The following is a 27,426-nucleotide window of genomic DNA, read 5'->3' on the forward strand; positions in this document are numbered from 1 at the left end:
CATTGAGCTATCATTGAAACACATATGACATACATACACCCACACCCCACATACACACTAACATCCACAAATATCTTCAACATTGTAATGAAATAAAGAAAAAAAAAAAAAAAGCATCAACTGAACCATGCTTGCTCATGACAAATAATTCATTTCCTAAACTAAACATCAGCAATGTGGTCTTAAATTGCATTTAGGGACAAAAACTTGTGATAACAAGTTAATCCAAATTTAACTGTCCTTTTACCTGGCCAACAACAAAACTAGTTCATAGCTTTATAGAAAGTAACTTTAAGCTCCAGTGCTGTAGGCTATAGTCCAGTTGATCTGTCATCATGTCCTTATTGTTTATTGTATCTTGCCTCACGCATTCAATCCAGCATCAGTTATGGCCTTGACATACCTTTCTGCCGCACTATGTTCTGTGAACTTTTTAGTCTCTCCTTTGAATGTTATTATCAGTGTCGCTGGATGAATTATGCCATGCCTCACCCCAGCGTCCTTCAGTTTATTCCTCATTTGACGAAATCCTGCACATCTTTTGGCCATTTCTGTGGTGAGATCTGGGAAAATCCTTAGCTTCATCCCACGTACTTGTAGCACACTCTCTTTTTTGGCGATTTTTAGGATCTCCTCTCTCGTTGTAGACCTTAGAAGGCGTACAATCATCGCTTGATCAGCGCCTTTCCCCACTGGTCCAATCCTGTGGGCGATGTCCACCTGTGGCTCCACCAGTAGTTTATCTTGAAATAACTCCTTAAACAGAGCGGACATGTAGCTGGTCGGATTCCTTTTTTCAATGTCATTCATCAGGCCAAATACACTCACGTTGTTTTTATGACTGTGCATTTTGAGTCGCTCAGTTTTGTGTTTCAACTCGTCATTGACCTTAATGAGCCCATCACAGACATTCTCCAGCTTTATCATGTGTGAGTCCAGGTTTGACAATGTCTCGTCCATTTCATCAAGCTTTTGTGTACATGCAGATGTCTTCTGTGAGTTTTTTTAGCTTATACACCACTACGTTCAACTCCTCTCACATTATAGTACGCATCAGGACTGAAAGTTCCTCCATGTTGCACTCCATACCTGCCATGTTACCTGCTACCACCTGTTGCGACATTTCTTCACCTTGTTTCGACAGAGTTTAGGCTTTTTGTGCGGCATAGCACAACGTAAAGTCTCTTACATGTGGCAAGTTTACATTTAAATCACTTTTTAAATCAATTAAGCACCACAACATAGACAAATTGTCAGAGCTCAGCGTCCTCCCCGTCTGCTCAGCTCCTGCGCATGCATATGAACCCATAAATCACCATGAACCCATACATTTAGTGAACATCTTGGCAGCTGTTTGGCACCTGGTTACATGTGGCTATGGCTCAGGAGGTAGAGCGGGTCATCCAATAACGTGAGTGAATGGGGACTGGGGAGGGGCCGTTTGACGGGAATTGGCAGCCACACTTCTGTCAGCCTGCCCCAGGACAGCTGTGGCTACAAACATGGTTTGCCACCACCAGAGTGTGAATATGAGAGCGAAGGAATAATGAATCAATAATGTAAACCATGTTGGGTGCCTTGAAAAGAAATCTAATCCATTATTATTATTATCATTATTATTATTATAGAGGCAACAGAACTGTCTTGACCTAATGTCGAGGAATGCATTGGTAAACGTGTAAGAGATTGAGGAGGTCACATATGCTATAAGAACTGGTGAATCAAAAAGGAAAGGTAAGGTAGCGAAAAGGATGTGGGTAGATCTAATGTATAAAAGATAGCATTAACCTCTTCACCTCTCATCCAAATGATTATAAACCTAAACCAACTAACTGAGTGCTCAGAACACACAGAGGGAGGAAAACAATGATATTTTGAGAGTAAAGTACTAATCTATGAGAATAAAGTCGACAAATTTCATGAGGAAAATGCCATGGTGAAAATCATTTCATAAGTATGAAGCAATTTTTTTCTGTATGAACAGATAATGTCAAATTATGAGTCAGAAGCAAAAGTGTTTTAATAAACTGCTGAATTTGGTCAAGCTTGGAATTTTGAAAACTCTTAAACCCTTCTCTGATTAAAAAAAAAATCTTGTAATATATAAATATATTTCTAATATAACTTTATTTTCATGCTATTTTCACCTTTTCTTTAAACATTACAGTTCTTATTCTTGAAACATTATGACTTTTTTCCAATAACATCATAACTTTATTCTCGCCATCATGAAATAATAATGTTTTTGTTGTTCAGTATGGCCCTACAGCTCCTTTTAAATATGTATCCTATTCTTGTGTAACTATTTGAAAACCGTGGCTGTGAGGAGGCCACGGCTGTGTGTATGGTCTGGCATTCTGGTCACTCTGGTCACTATCATTACTGTAGTTACTCTGTCACTATGGGTCACTGTGCTCACTCCGTATTTGTGGTCATTCTGGTCACTCTGGTCACTGTGGTCACTCTGGTCTGGGTTTGGTGGTCTTCCTGTTGGGAGCCAGTCATTGGTGTGAAAGTGAGGACTGAACTGCAGACATCATCAGACTTCATATAGTAGCCAAGTCAGTGGCTGAATGAGTGAACTAATGTCAGAGCTGAGTGAGTGAGTGAATGGGAAACTGGATCATAAATACACTCAAGTTAATGAGCACAAACAGACGCTGTTCAAAGCCCCATGTGGAGACTGAGTGCTTTATTATTTCACATGTTCATGTTAGTTTTGCCTCAAGCAAGAAGTAAGACACCAGCTATTCAGGAAAAAGTGAAAGGGTAAGGGTGTGTGAGTGTGTGAGTGTGTGTGTGTGTGTGTGTGTGTGTGTGTTGCTATGACAAAATGACAAACCTCCACAAGCTGACAGGATAATTTCAGGCCCTTCCTTTCTAAGTGTGCATGTGTGTGTGTGTGTCTTATATGTGTGTATAAAACAGGAAGACAACAATTTAGTCCCATTTGCTGTTATAAAGAACAGAAAGGAGCAGCAGATCTCAGGATCTTCATGTTCCCACCACAGAAAAACCCTCAAACCCCAGGGAACAGAAAGAAAAAAACAAAGAAAGATGGTGGATCTTCATGCCCGTGTTTTATGTGAATTTTGGATTTGTGCTTTAAAAAAGTGGAAATGCATATAAAAATGGGACGAAGTATCACAAAAAAGTTGAGGTGAAAAAGTTGGTGTAAGAATATAAGGCAAATAAATGACTGATGACCTACAGGTATGAGTGGGCCAGTGAGGAGAATATGACATTTGTTGAATTAATACCATAAACCAACATGAATGTCATAGTAGAAGCAAAGCAGTGACCATACAACACCACGTACGAAAAGCTGCAGAAGACTCTGAAACAACATTATACAATATGAGTAAGAAGCATCGGACATCATAGGACAAAACTAGAGCCAGGCTCAGGTTTTGGACTAACTGGATCAAAATGCAGATCAAAGATGTCTGAGTGCATCCATCAGCTCAGACATTTAATGTTAGTAATGATAAAAACATGGAGGTCCGCAACACTAAGCCCTGCTTTTAATAGGTTTAAATGACACTACTAGTAATGTGCAACTAATTGAGAGGATATTAAATATGTTGTATGTAAAGCAGGAAAAATTCACAAATTCACTGGTCAATTGGAAATGAGTAACATTTAATATTAAACTTCAGTGTCAACAGTGTATGTACATACAGCTCAAATGAGTTGTCTACATTTTCATTAAAGGAACAGCATGCACCACTTTCCTAAAAACAGTCAGTTTGTACTTTGAGCCAATGTGCACAGAAACAACATAAAAATGGAGACAAATTTTTATGTTAATGATCAGTGTGAAGTTCTGTCTGAGAGACAAAGCTCTAGCCAAAGCACTGACCCACATCCGCATCTGTCTTACCCTAAAGGTCAGTCAGATGAATGGTTTAGATGGTATGAGTGGGTGTTATGTGTGTTTTACACCATAACCACTATACAGCTATATGGCTGTGGTTTTCAGATAAGACTTGTAAGATCAAACCAAATCAAATCAAATATATATTTATATAGTGCCAAATCATAACAAAAGTTATCTCATGACACTTTACATATAAAGTTGGTCAAAACCAGACTCTAAGTCAATTTACACAAACACAACAGAATCCTCCAGGAGCAAAAGATCAATATGCATGTATTAGATTTCATTTAAAATGGAAAATCTTCTAGTTTTTGTGTCGAGAATGTGCCTGAAACACAACCTAGACTCCATGAGTTCTACGATCCCAACAGTTTGGTGGATGTTAGTCATGGGTTGATTTTTCATGTTGTGAGAATAGTTGAGTGTGGAAAAAAGCAAACAAATAAATTAGCTAAAAAAAAATGAAATTAAATTAAAAATGAAAGTCAAGCTTGGTACCGTTTGGTGTTGTGTCATCTTCTTGTTAAAATGGGCCATTTGTTTTGTAAGAACTGGTGTTGAAGCCAAGGCATCAGTGGTAAAAACACAACCTGGGGAATTCCTCATTCAAGTCCATGTTGATGGATGCCAACAGCTCTAAACATGACCTGGACATACTATGGCTTCAGTCAGATGGAATTAATACATGGTTGTTATTTCTGTCTGAATTACACTCAGATGAAAGCATCATCCTGATTTTATTTTGACAGTTGTTTTCTGAAAATTTGGTTAAAACTTGTTAGGTAGGCTGAAAACCTGTCAAAAGAAAGAGAGAAGATATGGAGGACATACAGAAATACTTGAGTGAGACCTACGTGGGATTTTCTGAGCTTGTTTTGGCAGTTTAGGTTAGTTTAATAGTTCAACACAAGGAAATGACACCCACACACACCTTGTGCTCACATATATCTAACCATATCCCTTTCAAACACATCACAACCATCAACATCGCTGCCTTAACACAGGCAAAAACACACAAACAAAAACACACATCCAACCAAACCAGTGTAAACACACACACACACACACATACACACACACACACACACACACACACACACACACACAGCTCTGATGCTCTAAACATCTGGTTATAATTACAAAGTTGGAGGAAAAGCAGCCAACAGCTTTTGTTGCCTCTGGTCCTCCAGGGGCGCCGATGTTATGCATGTGTGTGTTTTTTGTTTGTGTGTGTGTGTGTGTGTGTGTGTGTGTGTGTGTGTGTGCGCGCGCGTGCGTGCGTGTTAAAGCTTTGTGAGTGTGTGTGTTTGTGTTTGGTGGAACAAGAACAAATATGTCCATTATTTTGGGGGGTGGGGGGCCAAGTGGGTGAAGGAAACAGTTATTTAACTATGGTTTGGTGATGCTGAGGCTCTTATTTGTTTCATTACACAGTCAAACAGAGCGGTGTCACTTTGGTATTGATTAGATTAACAATGCTGGTAAACAGCCTATTACAACAATTTTCCAGCAAATACACCAGCATGACTAATGCCAGCAATTTCCATGTGATATAACACATACAAATTACAAAATGCTTCATTGTGAAATGAATATTTAGTAAATGACTTGGTGTGAGTGCACTTACCCCAACGCCTCCACATGGTAACCTCACAAACATGGAATTCACTGAAAAACACAAGACAAAAACAAGAAAGAAAACTTTAGAAAAAGTCACACAGGAACAGTGAAAGAAAAGGTTATCAGGTGAAATGGTAACTATTTAGAGTCATGAACAACACGATCATGACCCTTAACCCTGAGCATTTGACTTTATGACCTAATGCAGCAGCAGAATACACAAGGCCAAGCTTTAATGGGGGATAGATGACGGAAAATAACTCACAATCAAACCCTGTTCATCTAAAGGAGGGCTGATTTTCCGCCACAAATTGATCAGCTCCACAGAAAGTAAAAAAAAAAAAAAAAAAAAAAAAAAAAAAAAAAAAGTAAAAAATCACTTAAAACAAGCGCTGCAAGCAGCTTTAAGAGAGCATAAGCCTATCCACATAATTCAGATCCAATGGCCACAGACTGAAAAGAAGGATTCCTCCTAATTAGTCGAGTCAAACATGCACAATGTCAAACAAATGTTGCCCTCACACCATAAAGATTTTTCTTTCCACAACTACTTTTAATTTAAGATAGTAGAAGGCATATTAAAATCTGAGCTAACAGCAGTTTTTCAGGACTAAAATGTGGATTCTTTCAATTCAGATCCTTAAATGTGAACCATGATGAAGATCAACTATTCAAGGCTGAAAACATGGAACAGCTTAGGTTGATTTCAGAAGAAGTTGTTAACAAATACAGACTGAATTTTAAGCCTTAACCCATGTGAAGCATCTCCCAAAACAAAAGATAAACATTTATGAACAAGTTGAAAAAAAGTATGTTGAGCATAACTGGAATGAAATTATATGCCACAGTGGTTATTTCATATATCAGATGATTTCTGATGTAAAGTTCATGAGTTATTCAACATTAACAGTTATTAATAAAAGTATGTAAAACCCAGAAACTGGGTCAAATACTGTTCAATCCATGATGGAACACACAACCTTTGGTATTGAGTCAACTGCTCTACCATCGCTACCATTCAGTGACAAATGTGACACAAAAGGTAGGAAAGCGCTCACCTCCATTTTTAACAACATCATTAAAACGCAATTACAATGCCACCATTTAGTCAATCTGCATATATTTAGGATGAAGCTGGTTGTTTGGTGACATTAGCAGCAACAGTATATGTTGTATGATGTTGAAGAAAAAAAGACGAGAAAAGCCAAAGATATCGGACACTCACAAGCATTTTTGTGGTAAAACCACCTAAGTTCTTTATGTAGAAATCAGTGTCCAAGCTGTTACAGACACTCCCGCTTCACTCAGGTCATAAGCATGGACTTAACTGACTGAAACCTCAAGTATTTGCTACGTGAGGTATATACAGTTTTTGGTGCATACACTGCAAAGACTGTCTCACCATACAGAATCCATATATAGTCTTGTACAAAGAAAAATATGTAAACTGGCAAAATTATAAAAAAATTTCTGGAAACTATTTGTTCATTCATCTTCTGAAGCACTTTATCCTCGTGACGGTTGCAGGGGTGAAGCCTATCCCAGCTACGTTTTGGGTGAAAGTGGAGTTCACCTTGGACGTGTCGCCAGGGTGACGTATAGAGACAAATATCCAATCACCCTCACATTCACACCTATGGGCAATTTTAATTAACCAATTAACCTATTAGAGCATGTCTTTAGACAGTGGGAGGAAGCCGGCGAAACAAAAATGCAGGGAGAACATGGAAACTCCACACAGAATGGTCAGAACGGTTTACTTCCTTGAAATTGTTTTTTTTGTTTTGTTTTGTTTTTTGAGTGTATTGTTACTTATATGTTCTCAATATGTTGTCATTAATTTATGTGGACAGTGTGAGCTACTAGATGCTTTAAGTCCACCAGCGGGATGAATGAAGTGCCTATCTGTCATTTTTTGTTTGAGTCGTTTCAGCGCTGACAGTGGTGGGTAGTGCTACAGGTGGGTAGTTCAAATGTCAGTACACTTCAGATGAACTGCACCTGATGAATACTTTAATCCCTGACCAGTTCCACTGTGCAGTGTTAGAACAGTTTACATTTCTGGTGTGTTCTCCTCCAAGTCAGTGTTCAGACCCATGTGTCTTATGAACAGAGGTGTCTGTTAATCCCCCTGTGGAAGCAGTAATAATGAGGAGAACTCAGCTCTGTGTTGAACTCAAAGCTAAGATGACTACTGGGATTTTCCTGTTAAATCAGCTGGCCTTGGCTACACCTGCACTCGAAGCCACCAAAGGCTGGACCTAAGTGACTGAGCAGCCTGTGTGATTTAGAGTTTAACAGCTTCACTGGGTCGTCACCTGATCGTAACACCTCCACACTTTATTACATTGGACCTTTTGTTATAACAAGGTTTAAGCATTAGAGCAGATTCTTTTACCAGACGCTGAAGAATCAAGGTATTTGCATTAAAGGCCAAAGGGAGATGGGGACATTCATGAGACACACAGGTGGAGTCATTTATTACAAAATCTGTCACCGACTAAACCTCAGACTAACAACAGTGATCGACAGGACATCAGTTACTCATTTTCATTCATGTGTCAAGTCATCAACACACACCAGTCTTCATTCAGAAATGTGTTAGCATTAGAGTAATAGTAGATCCAAAACTATGTGTTCATAGTGTTCACTCCTTATGGAGTTAGGGGATAGGGTAGGGTACGGGTAATGGTTAGGGGTTTAGGATTAGGGTTAAGTGTTAGGGTTAGGCTAACCCTAACTCCTTGTCTAGACAAAAGGCAACATTGCAAAGTAGCTTGCATGTCTTTCAAACCTGCACATTTGTCTTGATGTAGAGTACATCCAGCCAATGCCTACTGTACACTAGAGAACTTCTGATGCACCTCTAACCTCTGGAGACAACAGGGCTCCATTTAACATTCATATTTAAACTTTCTTTTACTTAGGAACAGTAAAGCTCAGAACTTTAGAAAACCGTGCCAAAGACCCAGAGAAACATGATGTACGCCTCCACTGTCCCAAGCTGTGTCAAACACAAAGGTGACAAATTACCTATGTTTGCTGGACTAGGAGGAGAATTGAGCATTCTGTCACGCCTACCATTTTTAAGTTGGGGGGGGGGGGGGGGGGGGCATCTTCAGTCTATTACCTTAGTCACAGTAGAGTTGGACTAACAGGCTGATGATGTAGCTTTAGGTCCGTTTCCAGTGATTCCATCAGCGAACAGTTAGTGGTTCAGTCACTTTAAGCTGCAGAAGTTTGTTCAGTGTTTGCTGATGACATAAAGCCATGATGCAGGACTTAAAACACCTTCAGACTGAGTTCAGCTTCAGATGACTGTGGGTGAACATCTGAACAACGCTGAGTCTGGATCAGGAGTGTCTATGTTGCAGAAAGCATTAATGAACCTGTTACACTCACTCTGCTTTTTTCTTTTATCATCCTGGTATCATCATCAGGGTATGTTTTGTGTTATGGCGCAAATGTATGTTGTATTGTCAAGCGTGACACTGTGCTGTTGTACTGAGGCCTGCAAATACTCCAAGATAAGAGTGTGAATTTTGTTTAAATTATGGCTCACTCTTAAAGAAACATACATTATGTAAAAACCTACTATTTATGCTCCTGAAAAGTTTGGAATATTTGCTGTTGATGACTAGTGAAGCACCAGATCCTGAAAGGTCCTATATAAAGTGTGCTTGTCATCAAATATAAAAAAAATAGTAATACAGCATGTTATCCTATATCACACAATGAGGCATTTAAGAACAAATATGTTAGATCTGTTAGACGTCAGATGTTTTAGTCACAGACTAGAAGATTTGACAAAAACTCGGGATCTAATAAAGTCACTAATTGTAAAACTACAGCTAGATTCCCTTTAGAGTTCTGTTTGTGTGTTTTTTAAGTTTAAGTTTAAACTAGCAGAATCAGGTTGGAACATCAGACAGAAAATAAACAGAAAAAATTCAGAGTTTGCGGGAGATGAAGTTCAGATGTGTAAGTCAACTCGACTACAGATGTGACCGTCCTGTCTGTAGGGGGCAGTAGAATGGCTGAACCACCACGATGAAGAACAAAGCTGAGGAAACTGTCTCTGTTCTGCATCACCAGGGTTAGGGATTTCATTACCTTCGCCAAGTGAAACGGTGGATATGACATGTATGCGGTTATGTTTTCATCGGGGTTTGTCTGTCTGTCTCTCTGTCTGTCTGTTAGCAAGATAACTCAAAAACGTATTGATGGATTTTCATGAAATTTTCAGGAAGTGTTGATATTGGCACAAGGAACAAATGATTACATTTCGGTAGTGATTGGGGGGGCTGATCTGCCTTTGCGGAGGTCTGCGCTCTCCAAGTGCTTTTCTAGTTTCATTTACAACAGTTTACCATGTCCTGTTTGGTGTTGACAGTGTTGGATTTGATAACTTAGCTCTTACAAACCTCTGGTGATTTTATTTAATGGTGGAAACAGTGTGTTTGGTGTGTGTGTGTGTGTGAATAACATGTTACTTATAGAACAGTGCAGATGAAGGCGGTGGCGACAATACTGAGGACAGATGATTCAAAATGTGTGGAGATCAACACGGAGAAACAAGGACTTTCCAGCTAACTTAATGAAAGTCATAGATATTTAATGGCAGCCAGGACAAATATGGAGTGTCATGCAATGTATTGATTCAATCACTGAAGTACATTAATCTTCTGTGTTGTATCTTTGTTCTTTTATTTATTTTTTGACATTTTATCTGTTGACAGATAGTGTATAAATGTATGCTGCACATCCAGTGCTACTGAGATGCCACATATCATATGAGTATATGGAAAACTGCATACAAAATACTGTACATTCACCACTGCAATAGACCAAAATCAGGAGGTAATACCATATTCAGTCACAGAAATCATAATATGAATATACAAATGGTAATGAAATTAATCATTGATAAACTAAAAATGTGAATGAGAGGAAATCTGACTATGATGTGCACTAGTTCAATGGCAAGATGCATTTAAGGAAGCCCTAATGTTAAATACCAATAAACGATAGATAGGACAAAGGGACTTGAGATTTTTCCTATATATTTACAGTTCTCCCTGTTTTGCATTTGTGTTACATTTAAACACTTTTGCTCATCTATGATTAATACTGTTTTTTCTTGTGACCGTCAGATTCCTCTATTTAATCTAACCCTAACCCTTGATCTGGGTTTCTCTTGTATCACCATTCTAATATGTGTCAGTGCGCTTCTTACGGTCCAGTTTCTGGCGCAGTGGGTTAGTTCCATACAGCAGAACATGGTCTTCAGTGTGGACTGTCTGTAATTCTTCTGGTGAGGCCTTCCTACCCCGGATGCACTGGAAAGGTAGAGAGAAAATGAAGACGACTCAGAAATAACTTATTTAACCTGCATTCACTTACTGCAGCGTTCCATTTTAGCCTTAAGAGCTGTACTGGTGTGTAACATGCATGTGCAAATGATCACATAAACAGAGGAATAAATGGTACGAGATCAAACTGAAACACTGCGTTCAGGAGGTAATACCAGAGCAGGTACAGTAATAAAGTAACCCTAAGCCAGTAGCAGAGTGGATACAGGTTATCATGGTGTCATAAATATTGTCTCTGCTCATATCCTTTTGTATCTCTATAGACATTGACAAACAAACAACAAATATTTGCCAGAAAAAAACAGAACAAAACCAGAAGAAAAGAACCTATAGTATGATTATAATGTGGAGAACATGTATAAAAAGAAAGCAGGCATGCACTGCCCCCTTGTGGCTGTAACAACAACCTACTCTTGTCATTTCGAACAGATAGAATAGAAGTTTGATTTAAACATGTGACCCTCCCTCTGTCCCTCCCTCATTTTCCAAACAAGAGTTGGGGATGCGCTGAGTCCATCATGGTGCCAACGAGACACAAACACTGTATGAGCTGATGTGAGTTTTACTCTCACATTTATACCTACAGATGGGTTACATTGACCAGTTCAACTATGAAGATGCAGGTGTTTGGGAAGAAACCAGATAACCCAGAAAGAACCCACATAGATATCTGGAGAACCCACACAGACATGGGGAGAGCCCACAGATAACCCACATAGACATAGACTTTGAAATGACAAAGTATTCAGGATAGATTTTGTAAAAGGTTTAATAATATTCCATCTCACACAGCAGATAAGTTTTCGTCTCACTGCTTTGATTTACCTTATCAATTTAAGCTTAAAGTGTAAACACTGAAAATCACTTACGATTTTCAGTTCACATGGAAAAAATCTGCCTTGTGTAGGACACGTTGTCCATATAATCAAAGTGGATCATTTTTGGGATTTTCATAAACTCAAAGTCTATAAAAATACAATCTACTTTGTTCTAAGTAAAGAGGATGTAGGAGGCCCTTGTTGCTGCAGATGGACCGATAGACCTACATACTGGAGTGCCTTAAATGGTTTTGTGGAATCTGTTCATGCACTGATGTGAGATTGTGATTGCAGTCAGCTGTGTGTTTACCTCACACTGTGATCGGAGTCCTGTCTCCTGCAGTCGAGACCAGATGCTCTGGATGCGACCGGCGTGTTCTGGGTGAATCGTGGTGTTTCCACAGATACACTGGTGCTTCAGCATGAGCGGATCATACACCAGACCTGGAACACAAACACATCACAACACACAATGAGGACACAAACACAACTTCAGACAGAGAGAGGATGTTTTTACAGCACTAAAGAGGAAGGTATGACCTACACTATTACTTACACTGTATTACTGCAGTTTGTTGTTCAATTATATAGTAGTAAACATAAAAAGCTAGCTTTTTTTCTTAAAAGAATTAATTTAAAACAGTTCCCACAGTGTCCACATTTTTCTGGAGGTTGGTATCAGCTCATTAATCAGCTAAATTGCTTTTGTGTCGTCCATGTGGTCCTGTAGTATGTAGGATATGTATATGTCTGGTATTTGTTGCAGACCTGTGGTGAAGCGAGGTTTCGCCGGCGGCTCCTGGACCACCATGTGGAAGGAGGCCGATGCTGGAGAGGACTGAGCCCTGGACAGGGGTCTGTGTCCGGCCAAGGTCACTGATAACCCTGCAGCTTCCATGGATGCCTGGTAGTTCCTCAGCTGATGGATCCGCTGCTGCTCCAACAGCAGAGCCTGCTGCTCACACAAACACAATTGTATGTGTTCAGATAGTTGGACTGTAATGATGTCGTCTGTCCACAAGGTGGCACCAGACACCTGAAGATACAAACTACAGGATCGTCTGAAACATTTGACATTTATTTACAGCTATAATTTAGGTTTCCACTCTGCTGAAGAAGAAAACACATCATAATCATGGATGTTAAATTATGATCATTTATGGATGTTATATCTGTTTACTACAGATGATTTTCTTTAATTCCACTGGAACAATTTGTTTTCTTCAACCTCAAGAAGGAAAAGAAGAGGAGGAGGAAGAGGAGGAGGAGGAGGAGGAAGAGGAAGAAGAATCTTCATCATGGGTCATTGATCAAGATGGTTATGTATCAAGTACAAATTAAAGACATATAACCTCATCAACTGTAAAGACTATAGATTTGGATTCACTACATACAATAAATAGGCTAGTTTCCATCACTCTAAAAACAGACTGCGCTGCTGTTTCATCTTATAACATGGATCCTCATCATATAAGAGTTTTTATCAAATTTATAAATGATTCCAAAGCAAATGGTACAACAGCATGTGTGGACCTGGGTTAAATATCCATGGACCCATTCACCTCAGTAGAGTCTCTGGAAACAGGCAGTTGTGTTCTGAATTGTGTTTCTGCTTATACTATGGTTACCACAGCGACAGCGTGAAGAGTGCCTGATTGAATTTGTCTGATTGGACAGAGGACACGCCGTCCTGACTGTGTTTGTCCTTCTGAACTGGATGATGTGACAATAAGACCACGCTGCACCTCAAAACAGTATATATCAATGTACACCGACTGCTGCTGATTTAATGTATGTGCAAAACCCATTCACATTATGTTCAGTTTGAACAGGATCGTATCTTTAATTTTTTTCTCATCTCAGGGTTAATCACTGCTGAGTTCAGGGTCAGGCATATCTGCAGCAAACAGTACAACTATACTAGAGTCAACATCCACACAGATGGATGCTCTGTAACAGGGCATGGCCCACAAGCCAAAACTACCCCACTGAAGGGTCCGATCCAGGATGAATTTATGAAATGCAAAAATTACACAGTCAAAAATGTTAAAATCATTTTAGTTCTGGTTCCACATACAGCCCAATTCAATCTCAAGAGGGTTGGATCAGTAAAATACTATCATAAAAACATAAATAGTGACAACTCCAAATTTTTAGCTTTGACTTAGTGCAAAGAAGTAAAATTACATGAAAATATTTACATTTACAAAGTATGCCTTCATAAAAAATGTGAATAACCTGAACATACTGCTGAACTTGCTGTGGACACAAGGGGCATGCTCAGTTCTTCAACACAGTTTAAATGGTGTTTGAAAGCGACCCAGACAGACAGGGAACAGACTGAAAGAACATCAGTATGTTCTGACTGATTATTCTGAAAAATTACCCGTTGGACTGTGTGGTCCACAGTAATCCATGGTGATGTCTGTTCAGATTCAGTGGACACATCTCCTGGAGGTAACACATGAACTACTGTTTCATCCACGTCCATTACACTCTAAGTTTCAGATTCATGAAGTACACAGTTTTAATCACACATCCATCCAGTCTTTCATTTCTGCTCTGTCTTTTTAACCCTTAGGGGTCTGAGTGTATTTTGGCCATTTTTGAATACTTTTGATTTTGCTGTCACATCTCTCATTATAAAACTGTGTACCTGGCCTTATTTGGTCATTTTGAGGGTGCATGCAGATTCAGATCTAAACTCTGCTTGGTCTTTTTTCAGTTGTTGGTGGGAAATGTCACAGGTTTATCCACATGTAGAGCACATGAACCCAGATCCTGTCATCCTTACCTGCCTGAAGAGGAACTCCTGTCTCTCCTTGTCCCTGTCCTCCTTCTCCTGTGAGTCCAGGGGCTCCTGCTTGACGATGACCCCCCGGAGTGAACCCTCCTCCTGCACAGATGCAGAGGAGGTGGAGGTGGTGGAGGAGGAGGAGATGATGCCCTGGTGCTCCCTAAGTTCCTCCTCCGTCTCCTCTGGGTGGCTCTGGTGCTGCCTGGAGGGGCCTGAGCTGCCGGAACCAGTGACGGAAATCTGATCACTGGGTTTGGACATGATCTAAAGGAGGTAGAAGAACAGAGGTTTGGCCCCATAAACTACAGTATGACACCCACCACCCCATGCAATATTTTAAAAAAAACATACAAGTATTGCAAATCACTCAGCCAGTGACATGTTAGGTTTAAAGTAGTGCTGGGCAGTGATTAAAATTTTTATTCGCAATTTCTGTGATTAATCGCGATTAATCGCATGGTTATATTTGGGGGGGGGGGGGCGTTGCTGGCATCAACAGCATGTATTGCCTTTAAGTGATATTTCAGACTTGAAGTACTACTGCGGTGATAAAAATAATTCCACATTGCAGTGCTTATAAACAACTTTGGCCTTATCAACCCCACCATCTGAAGACATTTAAAATGAAAATGTCCATGCAAAAGACCGGTGCTTTTCTCCATCTTTATGTCCCCACCAGTTTATTTTGGCTTGTGAGTGATTGACAGGGGTCTTAAGCCCACTAATAAGTACTAATACTAATAAGCCCAATTAATATGTGATGTTCAGTTGTTAAAAGCAAGCAAAGGGGGCCCTCTAGTGGTGGGAATAAGTGTCACTAACGTATGTTTTGTCCTTTCGGTGTTACCATTGTCAGTTCGGACATAAGAAGGAGCTAACTAATAAAATAAAGACAAGATAATTCAATTTGTTATGTCTTTTAGGGATATGCACATTCATATGCATGCATAATGCACAGATGTAATTATTATAAACTTAAATTGGCTGCTAATACAACAATCACATCGTAAATAAGTAAAGGTTAGTTCAAAGGCTGGCATATTATACCTAAACACAACCAATGAATTTACATAAACTTAACATGAGCCTGCATAAAGAATTAGCAACCCATCTCCGACCGCTAGCATAAACGAATTAGCCTAAACATGTTAACACATTGTAATAAACACATCCAAAATAACGTCATAAACATGTTTCTAACGGTATGTTTGCATGTGAAATTATTTAGCAAACAACAGAATGATTGATACATACAGGCGTTGCTTCTGCAGGAGTTACACAAAGTTTGATTCAGCATTACTTGTAAAGTTCGCTCTTTTCTCCTCTCAGCCGGCATGTACACAGAGCACCGGTGCTTGGTGCGTGTGGAGCGCCAAAATAAAAGCATGAGTTTCAAAATAAGAGTCCGTATGTATAAATGAACTAAGACTTGCTTGAAAGGCAGAACAATAACAAAACGGCATTAATGTGAGATTAAAAAAAAAAAAAATTTGTTGGCGTTATTTAATGAATGCGTTAACGCGGTAATAATGCGCTAACTTGCCCAGCCCTAGTTTAAAGGTATCAGAAACATTTGAAAGTTAAGTTAATTTCACTTTAAAGTAACAGATGTGATGCTTTCGTATCAAACATGTTAATATACTGCAGGGAAATCAATGTTCTATGAAGTAGAAATGGCTGATAGTAGGCTAATAACCAGATAACTCCACACTGCCTGTCATGTAGTACCACAATGCAACACTAGAGTAAGTACAGAGTCAGACTGTTCCATGCACATTTTAAAGAACTGCCCTGAAACATGTTTATAGAAACAGAAAATTAAAGCTTTGCTTGGTGTTTGTTTTTTCCGGAAAACTTAAAGTGAAAAAAGGGGAAGTTGGCACCTATTTTAAATGATAAGTTGTGACCAAACAAACATTTAAATCACATGATTCATCACATGATAATATCTCGGGGGGAAAAAAACTAAAGCCAACACTAAGACTAAATACAAACTAAACAAAAACTAATCTCATAGTAAAACTAAATGAAAATTCTACTAACACTAGCCCACTTCTCAAAATAAAACAAAAACGTAAAAAAAACCTAAGCTGGTCATTGGACTCCATGAGTGTCAGCCTTTGTACATGACAACGGACATTTAGTTGTTTACTACTGTTTTACCCTGGTAGAAAGTCAGCAAAACTGCACTGATTTAACACCAGAAGAGGCTTTTTTAATTCTAACCCCCTACACAAAGACACACACATACATACACACAGACCCACACCTACACAAAGACACACACAGACATAAACACAGACCCACATCTACACCTACACACAGACATACACACAGACCCACACCTACACAGAACCACACACAGACATCTACACACAGACCCACACCTACACAGACCCACACACAGACATCTACACACAGACCCACACCTACATGCAGACACACACACAGAGATCTACACACAGACCCACACCTACATGCAGACACACACACAGAGATCTACACACAGACCCACACCTACATGCAGACACACACACACACAGACCCACACCTACACACAGACAGATCCACACCTACACACAGACACACACACCTACACACAGACACACACAGACCCACACCTACACACACAGACCCTCAGTGTACTGGCCTGGTGCCCAGGGATCGGTCCATTGACGTCAGAGAACAGCCTCTTGCCTCATCTCTGTCCTTCTTCTCCAAACAAACTCAAACCCTCCCGCTGCCTCATTTTCACTTTTCCTTTCTCCCTGGTTCAGCTCTGTCTGTCGTCCTCACTCTGCTTTTCTAACAGTGAAAACAGTGGCTGGGATATGAATGAGGGAGGACGGACCTTGAATAAACCTCAGCCAAAGACATAGATGAGGTGTGTGCGGAAAAGGAGGTGGTTGAATATACACCAACACCTGACACTCATTGACTCTTGTCACTATCACTTTCACACAAACACTTCCATTACAATATTCTACCCGTGAGTACAACACAGTGAGCCCTGGGTGTCTCAGGTCAGTGACAGCAGGCTCCACTTGGACATGTTTCAACATTCTTTCATTCTTCTTTTTGCCGCCATGTTGCAATAGTTTAAGACAATATGAAGTATGCAGGAAGGGACCTCTGCATTACTGACTTCATTAAAAACATCTGACACAGAAAGGCTAAAAATGATTCATGTTTACAAATGTCATGAATCAGGGCAGATCACTGAAACTAATGCAGGAATAGTTTTATCACAGAAAAATAAAATGAATGCAAGGAGTTGGGGAAAAAGCACCCAATCATATCTGCACTGTAAAAAACAAAACAAAACTTTATTTACAACAGGGTTTATATACTTAACGCCATTAAAAATGCACAGTCCAAACATGTGATGTAATTTCCAGAAAATGATTTGTTCAGGTGCCTATTTTGTATATGTTGCTCATGAGATGAGTAACACAGTTAACAGCTGTATTGTTTTCATTCCTGACATGTGTGACGTTGGCGTTTGGACTACTTCCCTAATGTCGGACATTGAGTTGAATCTCTTGTACAGAGTCACGCTTGACTGGTAACTTTAGGTGTGGCCAATAGCCTATATAAAGGCAGCAAAGAAAACGCCCAAATGTTTTTGCCGACTCAAAATGCCACGACGTACGATACAACAGAGAGAACATGCCATTGGCATGATATGCGCAGAGCTGAGCCGTGGTGAAGTCGCTCGCTGTCTGTGCTGTCATCGCAGTACAATCAGTCATCTGAGTACCAGATCAGTGCCAGACTGGATCGGATCGGATCCCTCCAGACAGAATCATGACACTTGTCAGTTCCATGCGGCGTTGCTGCACTGCTTGTTTGGAAGCCAGAGGTGGACACACCCAATATTGAATGATGACACTTTCAATTTCTGACTACCTGTATTCAGTGCACTGCATAAACGTGTTAAGTTGATCACAACTTGTCCACAATTCATTCTCTAATGATCAGTGCTTCCCTCTTTAATATGAAGGTAACCCCAAACCAATTAATTTAATATATCTCCAAATATACTTATTATTTTGACCAATGTGTTTTTAATGGCGCTAAGTATATGTATGTATATCAGGGGTCACCAACCCTGGTCCTCGAGATCTACATCCTGCATGTTTTAGATGTATCCTCCTTTACACACCTGATTCAAATGATGAGCCTATCATCAAGCTCTTTAGAAGCCTGATAACAACCTGTCAGGTGTGCTGGAAGAGGGAAACATCTAAATCAAGCAGGATAGTGGCTCTAGAGGACCAGGGTTGGTGACCTCTGATGTATATATATGCAAAGACTTGACACTGCTTCACAATTTTCTGATGTTATGACTTTTCTTAGCACTACCTGACTCTATAGAAGGCTGACAATGGAAGAGTTGATTCTTTTATTCAGAACTAGAACACACTAGATTAGGATCAGCTCTGACATGACTATTATTAGACTTGTAAACTTTGGACTGGATGATCGCACAGAGGACATAGACACTTTCTGATTGATAGATTAATGTAACATCAGTGAAATGATATCAGGGTGGAGAAAAGAGCTTTATGATGTTTAGTAATACATGATAGTTAGATGTATCAGTTACTTTTTTCCCCAAACATGCTCCAAATTAATCTCAGTGATTAAGAGGTGATGCTTTACAACATCAAAAATAACATAAAAATAACCTTTTTTACACCTGGGTTGGAGTCACAGCACCAGCAGTAGTAACATCATAAGACCATGGTCTGAATCCGACAGTAACTTTATCAAACACAAACAACAGTTTCCCTGTCTACACTGACCTTACAATACTAAAACTCTCCTCATCGTGCACACACACAACCTCAATAATGCACTGAGTCACATTTCCTGTGTGACCATATATGGAGGCAGCTTCCTCCAGAGCACAGTTGCTAGGGCGACAAGAAGAAGCAAGGATACATGAACAAGAAATGAGACAGATTTGGTATGAGACCTGCTGATCACAGATTCCTCCTGGTCTGAACAGATTGGACTCATACACAAAAAACAAATCATTTCTGCAAATGTAAACACACACACGACATGTATATAAACTGTATATAAATGAACATACACGTACATACACACATATGCATATATAAACAGACGTACACAGACCTACATACAAATACATATATAAATAGACCTACACAGAGGTACACACACACACACACACACACACACACACACACACGACACACGTACATAAACGGACCTACATAGACCTACACATACATACACACATATAGACATATAAACAGACTTACACCTCCCACAATTGTCCAACTCAGTATATATAGTATTATATAGTGCATATGCTATATACTATACTATATAGTACTATACTACTATGGTGTATATGCTGACCCAGTGCAGACACACACCTTGTTGATGATGTGCTGCTGCTGCTGCTGCTGTTGGAACTGTTGCTTGTGTTTCTCCAGGAACTGCTGGTGCTGCTGCTGGACAACGAGCTGCTGCAGAGCCTGGGCCTGTCCACACTGCTGCTGGGGGAGGGGGGCTGACTGGGTCCGGCCCAGAGGACGGTGGCCCCGTGCAAGCTTGGAGACAGATGGTGACGGCAGGGGGATGCCACCAAGACCAACTGGAAAAAAAAAAGAAAAACATGGAGTGGACCCACTCAGTGATTGTGATTCTAGTATTCAATCACAACAGTCTCTTTTTACTCTAACTTCTAGGATAAGTTTTACTTACACACTGAATTTTACATCTTATTTTGGGAAACTATGACACAGCTGATCCAAATCAGAAAATGTTACATATGCATGGGTTCACATCCCAAAGCTTGAGTTTTAGGATTTGATTATTTTCAATAATTTTTTTAATTATAACTTTCAATTCTCAGTTGTAGCTTGGTTAAAGTATTTGGTTATATTCAGGAAAAGATCAAGGTCTGGGTTAAAACATATGCTTTTCTGTTCCATTACTTTAGTATTTAATCATCATACAGAGCAGCACACTAGTAAATGACACCGAAATGCAGTACAGGCCCTCAGCTGAGGTTGCTTTTGTTGCTACTTGGTACAAAAATGTAGAGATTTACTTCCCAAAAGAAAACTGACACACATTAGGTTTTGTGTTGAGTATTACATTTGAAGCCTGCTTAAATATATGAATGTAAAAAAGTAAATTGCAAATTACTTTATGCATAACAAATAAATCTAACCTAAACTCTTTTATAAAGTGTAACCTGCAGTAATTTTTAAAATTTACTGGACATCAAAAAATTGCATTTGCAGTTTATTGGGTAGATATCAGATAACAGGCTTAATTTCTGGGCCTCTGCTGCAGAAATATAACAGGACTGTGCAGATTCAGTGTTACAATATACATTGTGTTGATTTTTAGTACACCACTTATTGACTCGTAACAAGTAAAGAATAGACGTGTTGCAGCAGATACCAACCCATCTGATTATGGCTTTGCTCCAGCAGCACCATGTGTTGGAGGAGGGGGCTGTGACCAGCTGTGGCCCCTCCGGGCCCCTCTCTATCCAGAACTGAAGATGCCAAGTAGGAGGGCAGGTGGGCAGTGGGCAGAAAAGGAGGGGTCAGAGGAATGACCTGCTGTAAGGCAGGCAGCGCCAGGCGACTGTCACCATCCTGATGTCCTGGTACCACCTACAGGTCAAAGAGGCAGATGGACAGACCGACACATGGGCAGAATCATACAGACATACAAAGGAAGGCATCATCAAATGAGGACTGAATGAAACCACAACCACGAGGATTAGCAAAATGAAGCCACAAAACCTGCACCACCTCAAATGACTGCTAGAGGGCAGCTCCATCAGTGACTCGATCCCCACAGACCTCCATGTTAAAATAGCAGAAATGCATATGTTTACAGCATGATACAAAAACTGTAAAGCTCATTTCCATTTCAAGGACTTGTTTTCTTTGTGACTTTTTTGTATAACTCACCTCAGACAAAAAGCCATTAAATTAACAGCTCACTTGCCTGCAGAGTCAGAAATCAGAGTCAGAGCTGCTGTTCATTGAATAAAACATTGTTGTTTTCCTGGCACACAGCTCCACTGTAGATGTTTACTGGTGTGTTTATTGGTGTGTTTGTACATTATGTGAAGCAGACATGACTACTGTCAAAAGCATCTCTACAAAGTGGCTAAGACTGATGTTGTGATGCTTAACATCCAGTGCTAACAGTAGCTAACTGGGTTATAGTAGTGTAGTATCATTCAAATGTGGTCACTCCTGCCTCCAAAAAACACAATATACAGGTCAGAAATACTTAAGTCAAGCATCATAATGGAAGTCCACAAACCATGAAATGCCTGTAGTGTCTAATCTTGAGAAGAAAAAAACCTGTTTGGAAGTGCAAAAACAATTTGAGGCCTTTAAATATAGGAACCACATGGTGTAGTATATGGTCCATTTTAGTTCATCAAAGGTTAAATATTTTCATTTGGTGTATGGGTGACACATTATTTTCCACATGAATAATGTGAAAATGACTTTAAGTCCAGGGTAATGATTTTTTGGGGAAAAAGATGCAGTGGGCTTCATATTTTACAGTTTTAAGACCATTTGTGGTCGGTAGTAGAAGCAAAGGATGCGTTACTGCGTATACTCACGGTGGTAGCAGGGGCTGAGGCTGGGAGACCCAGACTGATGTTTGGCAGAGACGGGGAAGTGTAGAGAGACAACTCACTGACAGAACCTTCTCTGGAAGCCAACTTCTGAAGAAGAGATGCCTGAACACACACAGTCACAGCGACTTTGGATGACCACTGTATACATATGTACAAGTGCCCATATGTGATCATAGACACGTGTTGAGGCGGTTACCTCTCCGGGGCTACTGGAGATTGCGACCCCGTTCTCATTGGGGATATTACTGGAGCTGTTGTTGGGGGAGCTTGGACCTGAGCCCGGTGCACTGCTACATGCTGACTCTACAATACATACAACATACACACAGCAACAGAGGTTGTTCTTACTCACAGAGACTGTTCAGCTGTTCTGAGTTGAAATGGGACACTGCTAGTGCTAACATAGTCCTAGTTTGGTTAAGTCCAGTTCAGACCAAAGACTCAAGATGAGATAAGATGAGAACTTGAAGGTATTATTAATGCTCTGGTCTTTTATATTTTGAAAAACTGCCAGTTTACACCAATGTAAGTAGATAACGCCACGTATTGCTTCCATGTCAAAAACCCTACATCTACTCTGACAGCTAGGAATTCAGGCTTTTTTGTAGGTTGATGTGATTTGTAGCATTTTATAATTCAGTGTATTACAAATAGTGAGACAGTTAAGAGTTACCTACTGTAGTTGCATTTTAATACTTTTCTGAAAAATAGGACCAATGGCCCTGTAGCTTACCGGCCAAATTAAAAGCTTTGGGAAATGTATCCAAATGCCATTTATTATCACCCAGTTATGTGTATTTATTATATTACAGAAATAGCCCATGTTTTGGTCATATTCCAATCAGATCTGTAAAAAATTCAAATTCCAACTTGATATCATTGATACTTAGTGATTTATTGTATCAATCCACTTCCTATCTCTTATAATGGGAAAATGTGTCAAAGTCGCACCAAATCCAGAATCAGATCCGGATGGACATAATTTCAATACCTTGTGTTGACATCATTATAAAGAAGCTGTATACCAAGTTTGAAGTCAATCAGAACTGTAGTTTGGGAGAAGAAGACAATTGAAAGTTTTGTAACGGACGCCAGACGACGACACCAGATGCCGCATGACGACAATAGCTTACAGCCTGTCGACCAGTAAACTAAAAAAGAGAAATTAGGAATGGACCAATCCTGAAATTCTGGGGTATTAATGTTGCTTAACGTCATGCACTGGCTGATTTTTTGTTTGTTTGTTTCCTCTGTCTTCATATTGGTTTGTCACTAAACACAAGTGGACACAAATACCAGCAGGCAAAACTCAGTAAATCAACGCTGACTAAAATGAAATGTCATTTCATGTCCACATTCATTTCAGAACATAGATCTTAGAAGGATTTCTTATTACACAGTTCATTTAAAATGAATAAGGCCAGAATGACTCAATGTCTATTACTGACAAAGTATATTTAAAGACAAGTTCAGCATTAGTCTCTGGGAACCAGGGGTTTGGAAGCCAACATTCATTAAAATAAAACAGCCTTCATTTTGGAGCCTGAGGCCCTTACTTGCCCCCAGCCCAGAGATTGAATATCTAGCATCACCTAATAACCACAGGCAGAGAAAACATGCCCTACAGAGACAGCACCCTAATACCAACTACTGAAAATTACACTAGGTGAGTTGTGAATAGCAGCATCAGCCAACATGAGTTGAGCTGGGTCACCCCATGACCACTTTCCTGTCTTATCTGGTGGTGAATCCTCACTCTGAACGGGGCTTTGCAGTTCTAATAATTTGCTACAAACTATTCTTCAACATTTTAGAATTCAAAGGAAACTATGCACCAGCAGAAAGGATGTGGATACCGACCTGGAACATCCAGAGAGCGTTTCTTGGCAGTGGTAATGGGCCCATCCTTCCTGCGGAGCAGAGGGCTGCTGCGACGCTCCGTCACCTTCTGTTTTAGCCGCGATCGAAGTTTCAGGTTGGGTTCAGAGGCTGACAGGACACACAGGACACACAGACAGGTACAGACGGCGATAAATGAGCTGTGTTTAGCACTTTTCTATTTTAGAGGCATCAACTACACCTCTGAAGCATACATTCATTCATTCATTTTCTGAACCACTTTGTTCTCTAGAGGGTCATGTGGGTGGAGCCTATCCCAGCTACATTTCAGGCAAAGGACAGGTTCACCCTAGACGTGCCGCCAGTTCATCACAGGGTGACATATAAAGTCGAACAACCAATCACTTTCAAATTCACACCTATGGGCAATTTAGATTAACCAATTAACCTATTCGTGCATGTCTTTGGACGATATCTGAAACAGATTAGTAGGATCACCAGAAACTTCTTGAATTTTGCTGTTTATTAACCTGTCACGCAGATGTCACCACTACCCAGGTGACTTTAAACACACAAAAAAAAAATGGTGAGCAAAACTGTTGGTGGTGTTTAAGTAGAATCAAGTGAACTCCAAAGGAATAAAAAAAAACACAAAAAAAAAACAAAAAAACTGGTTGAACTCGGGCAAGAAAATGAACCACTAGATTTCAGTATATTCAGTATATTGTAGGTGAACAGCACATGGTGCTATGTTTGTGAATGTCTTCACATTACCCATTGTATTAAATGGCTTGAATGTTGATATAAGGTGTTAGTTTAAAGTAAATATAAAGCCATGGGTAATTTTCATCAGTGGTGGCCCCAGTTGTGTGGTTACATGATGTCAAGTCATTATTGACCAGTTATTACAAGTTTTAACATGAACCCCTGGGCTAAAGCCTAAATTCATATAAGTTTGATGACATTCCAGCTGCAGCAGGTGGAGCGGAAGGTCAATATGGATACATTCGACTTAATTTATTCACTTCAATTATTTGACTGTTTGCTTATTTTCATTGTGTTTTTTCTTTTTTTTTTAATCAATTCAACAAATTCTGTAAAGCCCTGTGAGGCAACCTTGTTGTGATACTGGGCTCTACAAATAAAATTGAATTGAACTGCATTTAACATTTACTTTCTGCATTTAACCTGTACTATGTCAGCTCAAACATGGCTCAAATGTAACCGACACCTTTGAATAAGATACTGATGGATGTTAAGAAGGTAGTATGTTGTTTGCCAGACTGCCACAGTATTTAGGCTTTTGCTGCACTCTGACTGTCAGATACAATCTGATATAGTAGGCGGACACAGCTTCACTTCAGTTTGCTTTATTTGTAAAGTGTGTGCCCAGTTTTAAGTGAACGGACTTAGCAGTGTCAGGGTTAAGTGTGGGATTTCCATCTGGGCTACCGCCCTAAAAACATGAATGTGTTATATTAGGATTATCACTTAAGTGCACCTTTGGCACACAGCTCTGGAGTTTGTTCACAGACAGGATAATAAGACCATAATACCATATGAGGTTCACCATCTTGGTGTGAAACACTGAAACAGAGGAAATGAGAAGCTGGCAGCACTTTTGACCCCACATTTAATGATGCTGCACATTCAGCTAATCACTCATTTCTGGGTGTTTTCTGGACTTCTCATCATGATGTCAAGTGTGTCTGCCTCCAAACATATGCCCCCATGCTGGGTTTGATGTTGTGCTGTATGTGCTGTAGAGTGAGTGGAATACTAGTGCAATGAAGGAGAAGAGGCCAGCTGAGAACCAAGCTCAGTAATGGACAGGCCTTTCCAAGCCAGTCTCACTCTTGTGTCTCTGCCAGAATGTCCAGACACAAAGCTGCTTTATTTCCTCCTCTGCCTCCTGCTCTATTCGAAGGTGAATAGTTGACCCACCAACTGGCCCCATACTCACCCCATGACTTTGCGTCAAAGGCCCCGTTCAGACCTGGCATTAAAATGTTTTCCAAAATCTGTCTCAAATTAATATACCACTTGATATGAAATGAACAAGCTCATGTACAGCCTAAAATATAACATGATCTTTCATTTCAAGTTGAACAGACTGGACTTGTAATGTTTGTTTCCTCAAAGAGTGCAGGCAGCTCTCAATGTACAGTGTTTTTGTCTGTTAGTCGTATGAGATGATGCTGTGAATCAATCAGTACATCTTAAAATGTCAATATAACAAATCTGACCATATCATGGGAATCATATTATGAATCTCCGCGGATTGAAAAAAACTTGAATATTCTATTTCCCTACAGAGAACAAAACATGTTATTGTGTTCCTTCAGGCAACATTATGAGGATTATATACTTGTAATACATGTTTATGGACAACACTTTCAAACATCTTTAAAACACTTGAGCATTTAAGCAGACATTAGCATATTATTCAGTCCTTCATTTTGTCCCACGATGCATATATGTCACTACTTTGAACAGACTGTGGACACGTGTGTCCCAGACAGCCTTATGGTTCTGGGACTACTTTAACTTTGAACACCAATCAAGGACAAATGAAGCTTTCTGTTTAATGTACCTGGATGTCTTGACTGATTATACTATATCTCCTTGTCAATGCCGAGAAGACAACCAAGTGTAAATCAATAAATGTCTTCAGTACTTTTTCAAATGTGCTTTTAGTTTTAAGGGGAACTTGCCTCTGAACTTATGAAACTCAATTATTTAAAAAAACAGCTTCTAAGTGGAGGCCCCTCCTGCTCTTTGTTAAAAGGAATGGGCCGGGTCCAGATCAAATGCATTAGTACAAACACTTCTGGAGAAGTGAGACTGAGAATTCAAGCTTAATGTATGTGATAATAAAGTTATTTATGAGTTGAAGTACCAACTGTGAATGAATGTTTTTTGAAGAAGAATATGAAAAACCTAGTTTCTTTTTTTTTACTATTCTGTAGAGGTCATTTTAGCAAATTTAAACAATACAGCGTCTAAACTGCATGAAGGTTCTTTACTTGAGTCATTGTGTGGAATTGATTTAGACAGAGGTGGCACCGTTATAGTCACTCATACCCATAGTTCATTAAAAAGGGCCCTGAGTATGACTGCTTGTATCACTGTTTCACCACAAACCATATATTTTACATTCTATGTTAGACATGTGAAAATATTAAGAAAAAACTTCTCACTGGGCTACCTAATTGATAATAAAAAAATATTGTGAACATGTTAGTGGGTGTGGCTGTCTGCACATATGTATCTCTATCAGTCAAATGGTCAACTATAGATGCACGAGTGAACAGATGAATGAAAAAGTAAGCAGAGCTTACTACTACTAATAATAATGGATTAGATTTATATAGCGCTTTTCTATTTTACATACTCAAAGCGCATACATTGGATCCATTATTCAGTCAATCCCACATTCA

General features: G+C 39.7%; 1 protein-coding gene across 3 annotated transcripts in view; it reads right to left on the reverse strand.

Annotated features, from left to right (window-relative positions):
- Positions 1-27,426, reverse strand: part of hdac4 (histone deacetylase 4) — a 244,530-nt gene that overhangs the window by 41,700 nt on the left and 175,404 nt on the right. For all 3 annotated transcript variants that reach the window (XM_030124416.1, XM_030124414.1, XM_030124417.1), the window contains 10 exons: positions 24,008-24,136; positions 22,344-22,450; positions 22,130-22,249; positions 20,942-21,155; positions 19,899-20,119; positions 14,485-14,751; positions 12,459-12,645; positions 12,001-12,134; positions 10,737-10,839; positions 5,508-5,548 (listed from right to left, as the gene is read on the reverse strand). In XM_030124416.1, coding sequence (XP_029980276.1) covers positions 5,508-5,548; positions 10,737-10,839; positions 12,001-12,134; positions 12,459-12,645; positions 14,485-14,751; positions 19,899-20,119; positions 20,942-21,155; positions 22,130-22,249; positions 22,344-22,450; positions 24,008-24,136 — 1,523 coding nt within the window. The remainder of the gene's footprint in view (positions 1-5,507; positions 5,549-10,736; positions 10,840-12,000; positions 12,135-12,458; positions 12,646-14,484; positions 14,752-19,898; positions 20,120-20,941; positions 21,156-22,129; positions 22,250-22,343; positions 22,451-24,007; positions 24,137-27,426) is intronic.

Source organism: Sphaeramia orbicularis, chromosome 21 (assembly GCF_902148855.1).
Source record: "Sphaeramia orbicularis chromosome 21, fSphaOr1.1, whole genome shotgun sequence".
Taxonomy (NCBI): domain Eukaryota; kingdom Metazoa; phylum Chordata; class Actinopteri; order Kurtiformes; family Apogonidae; genus Sphaeramia; species Sphaeramia orbicularis.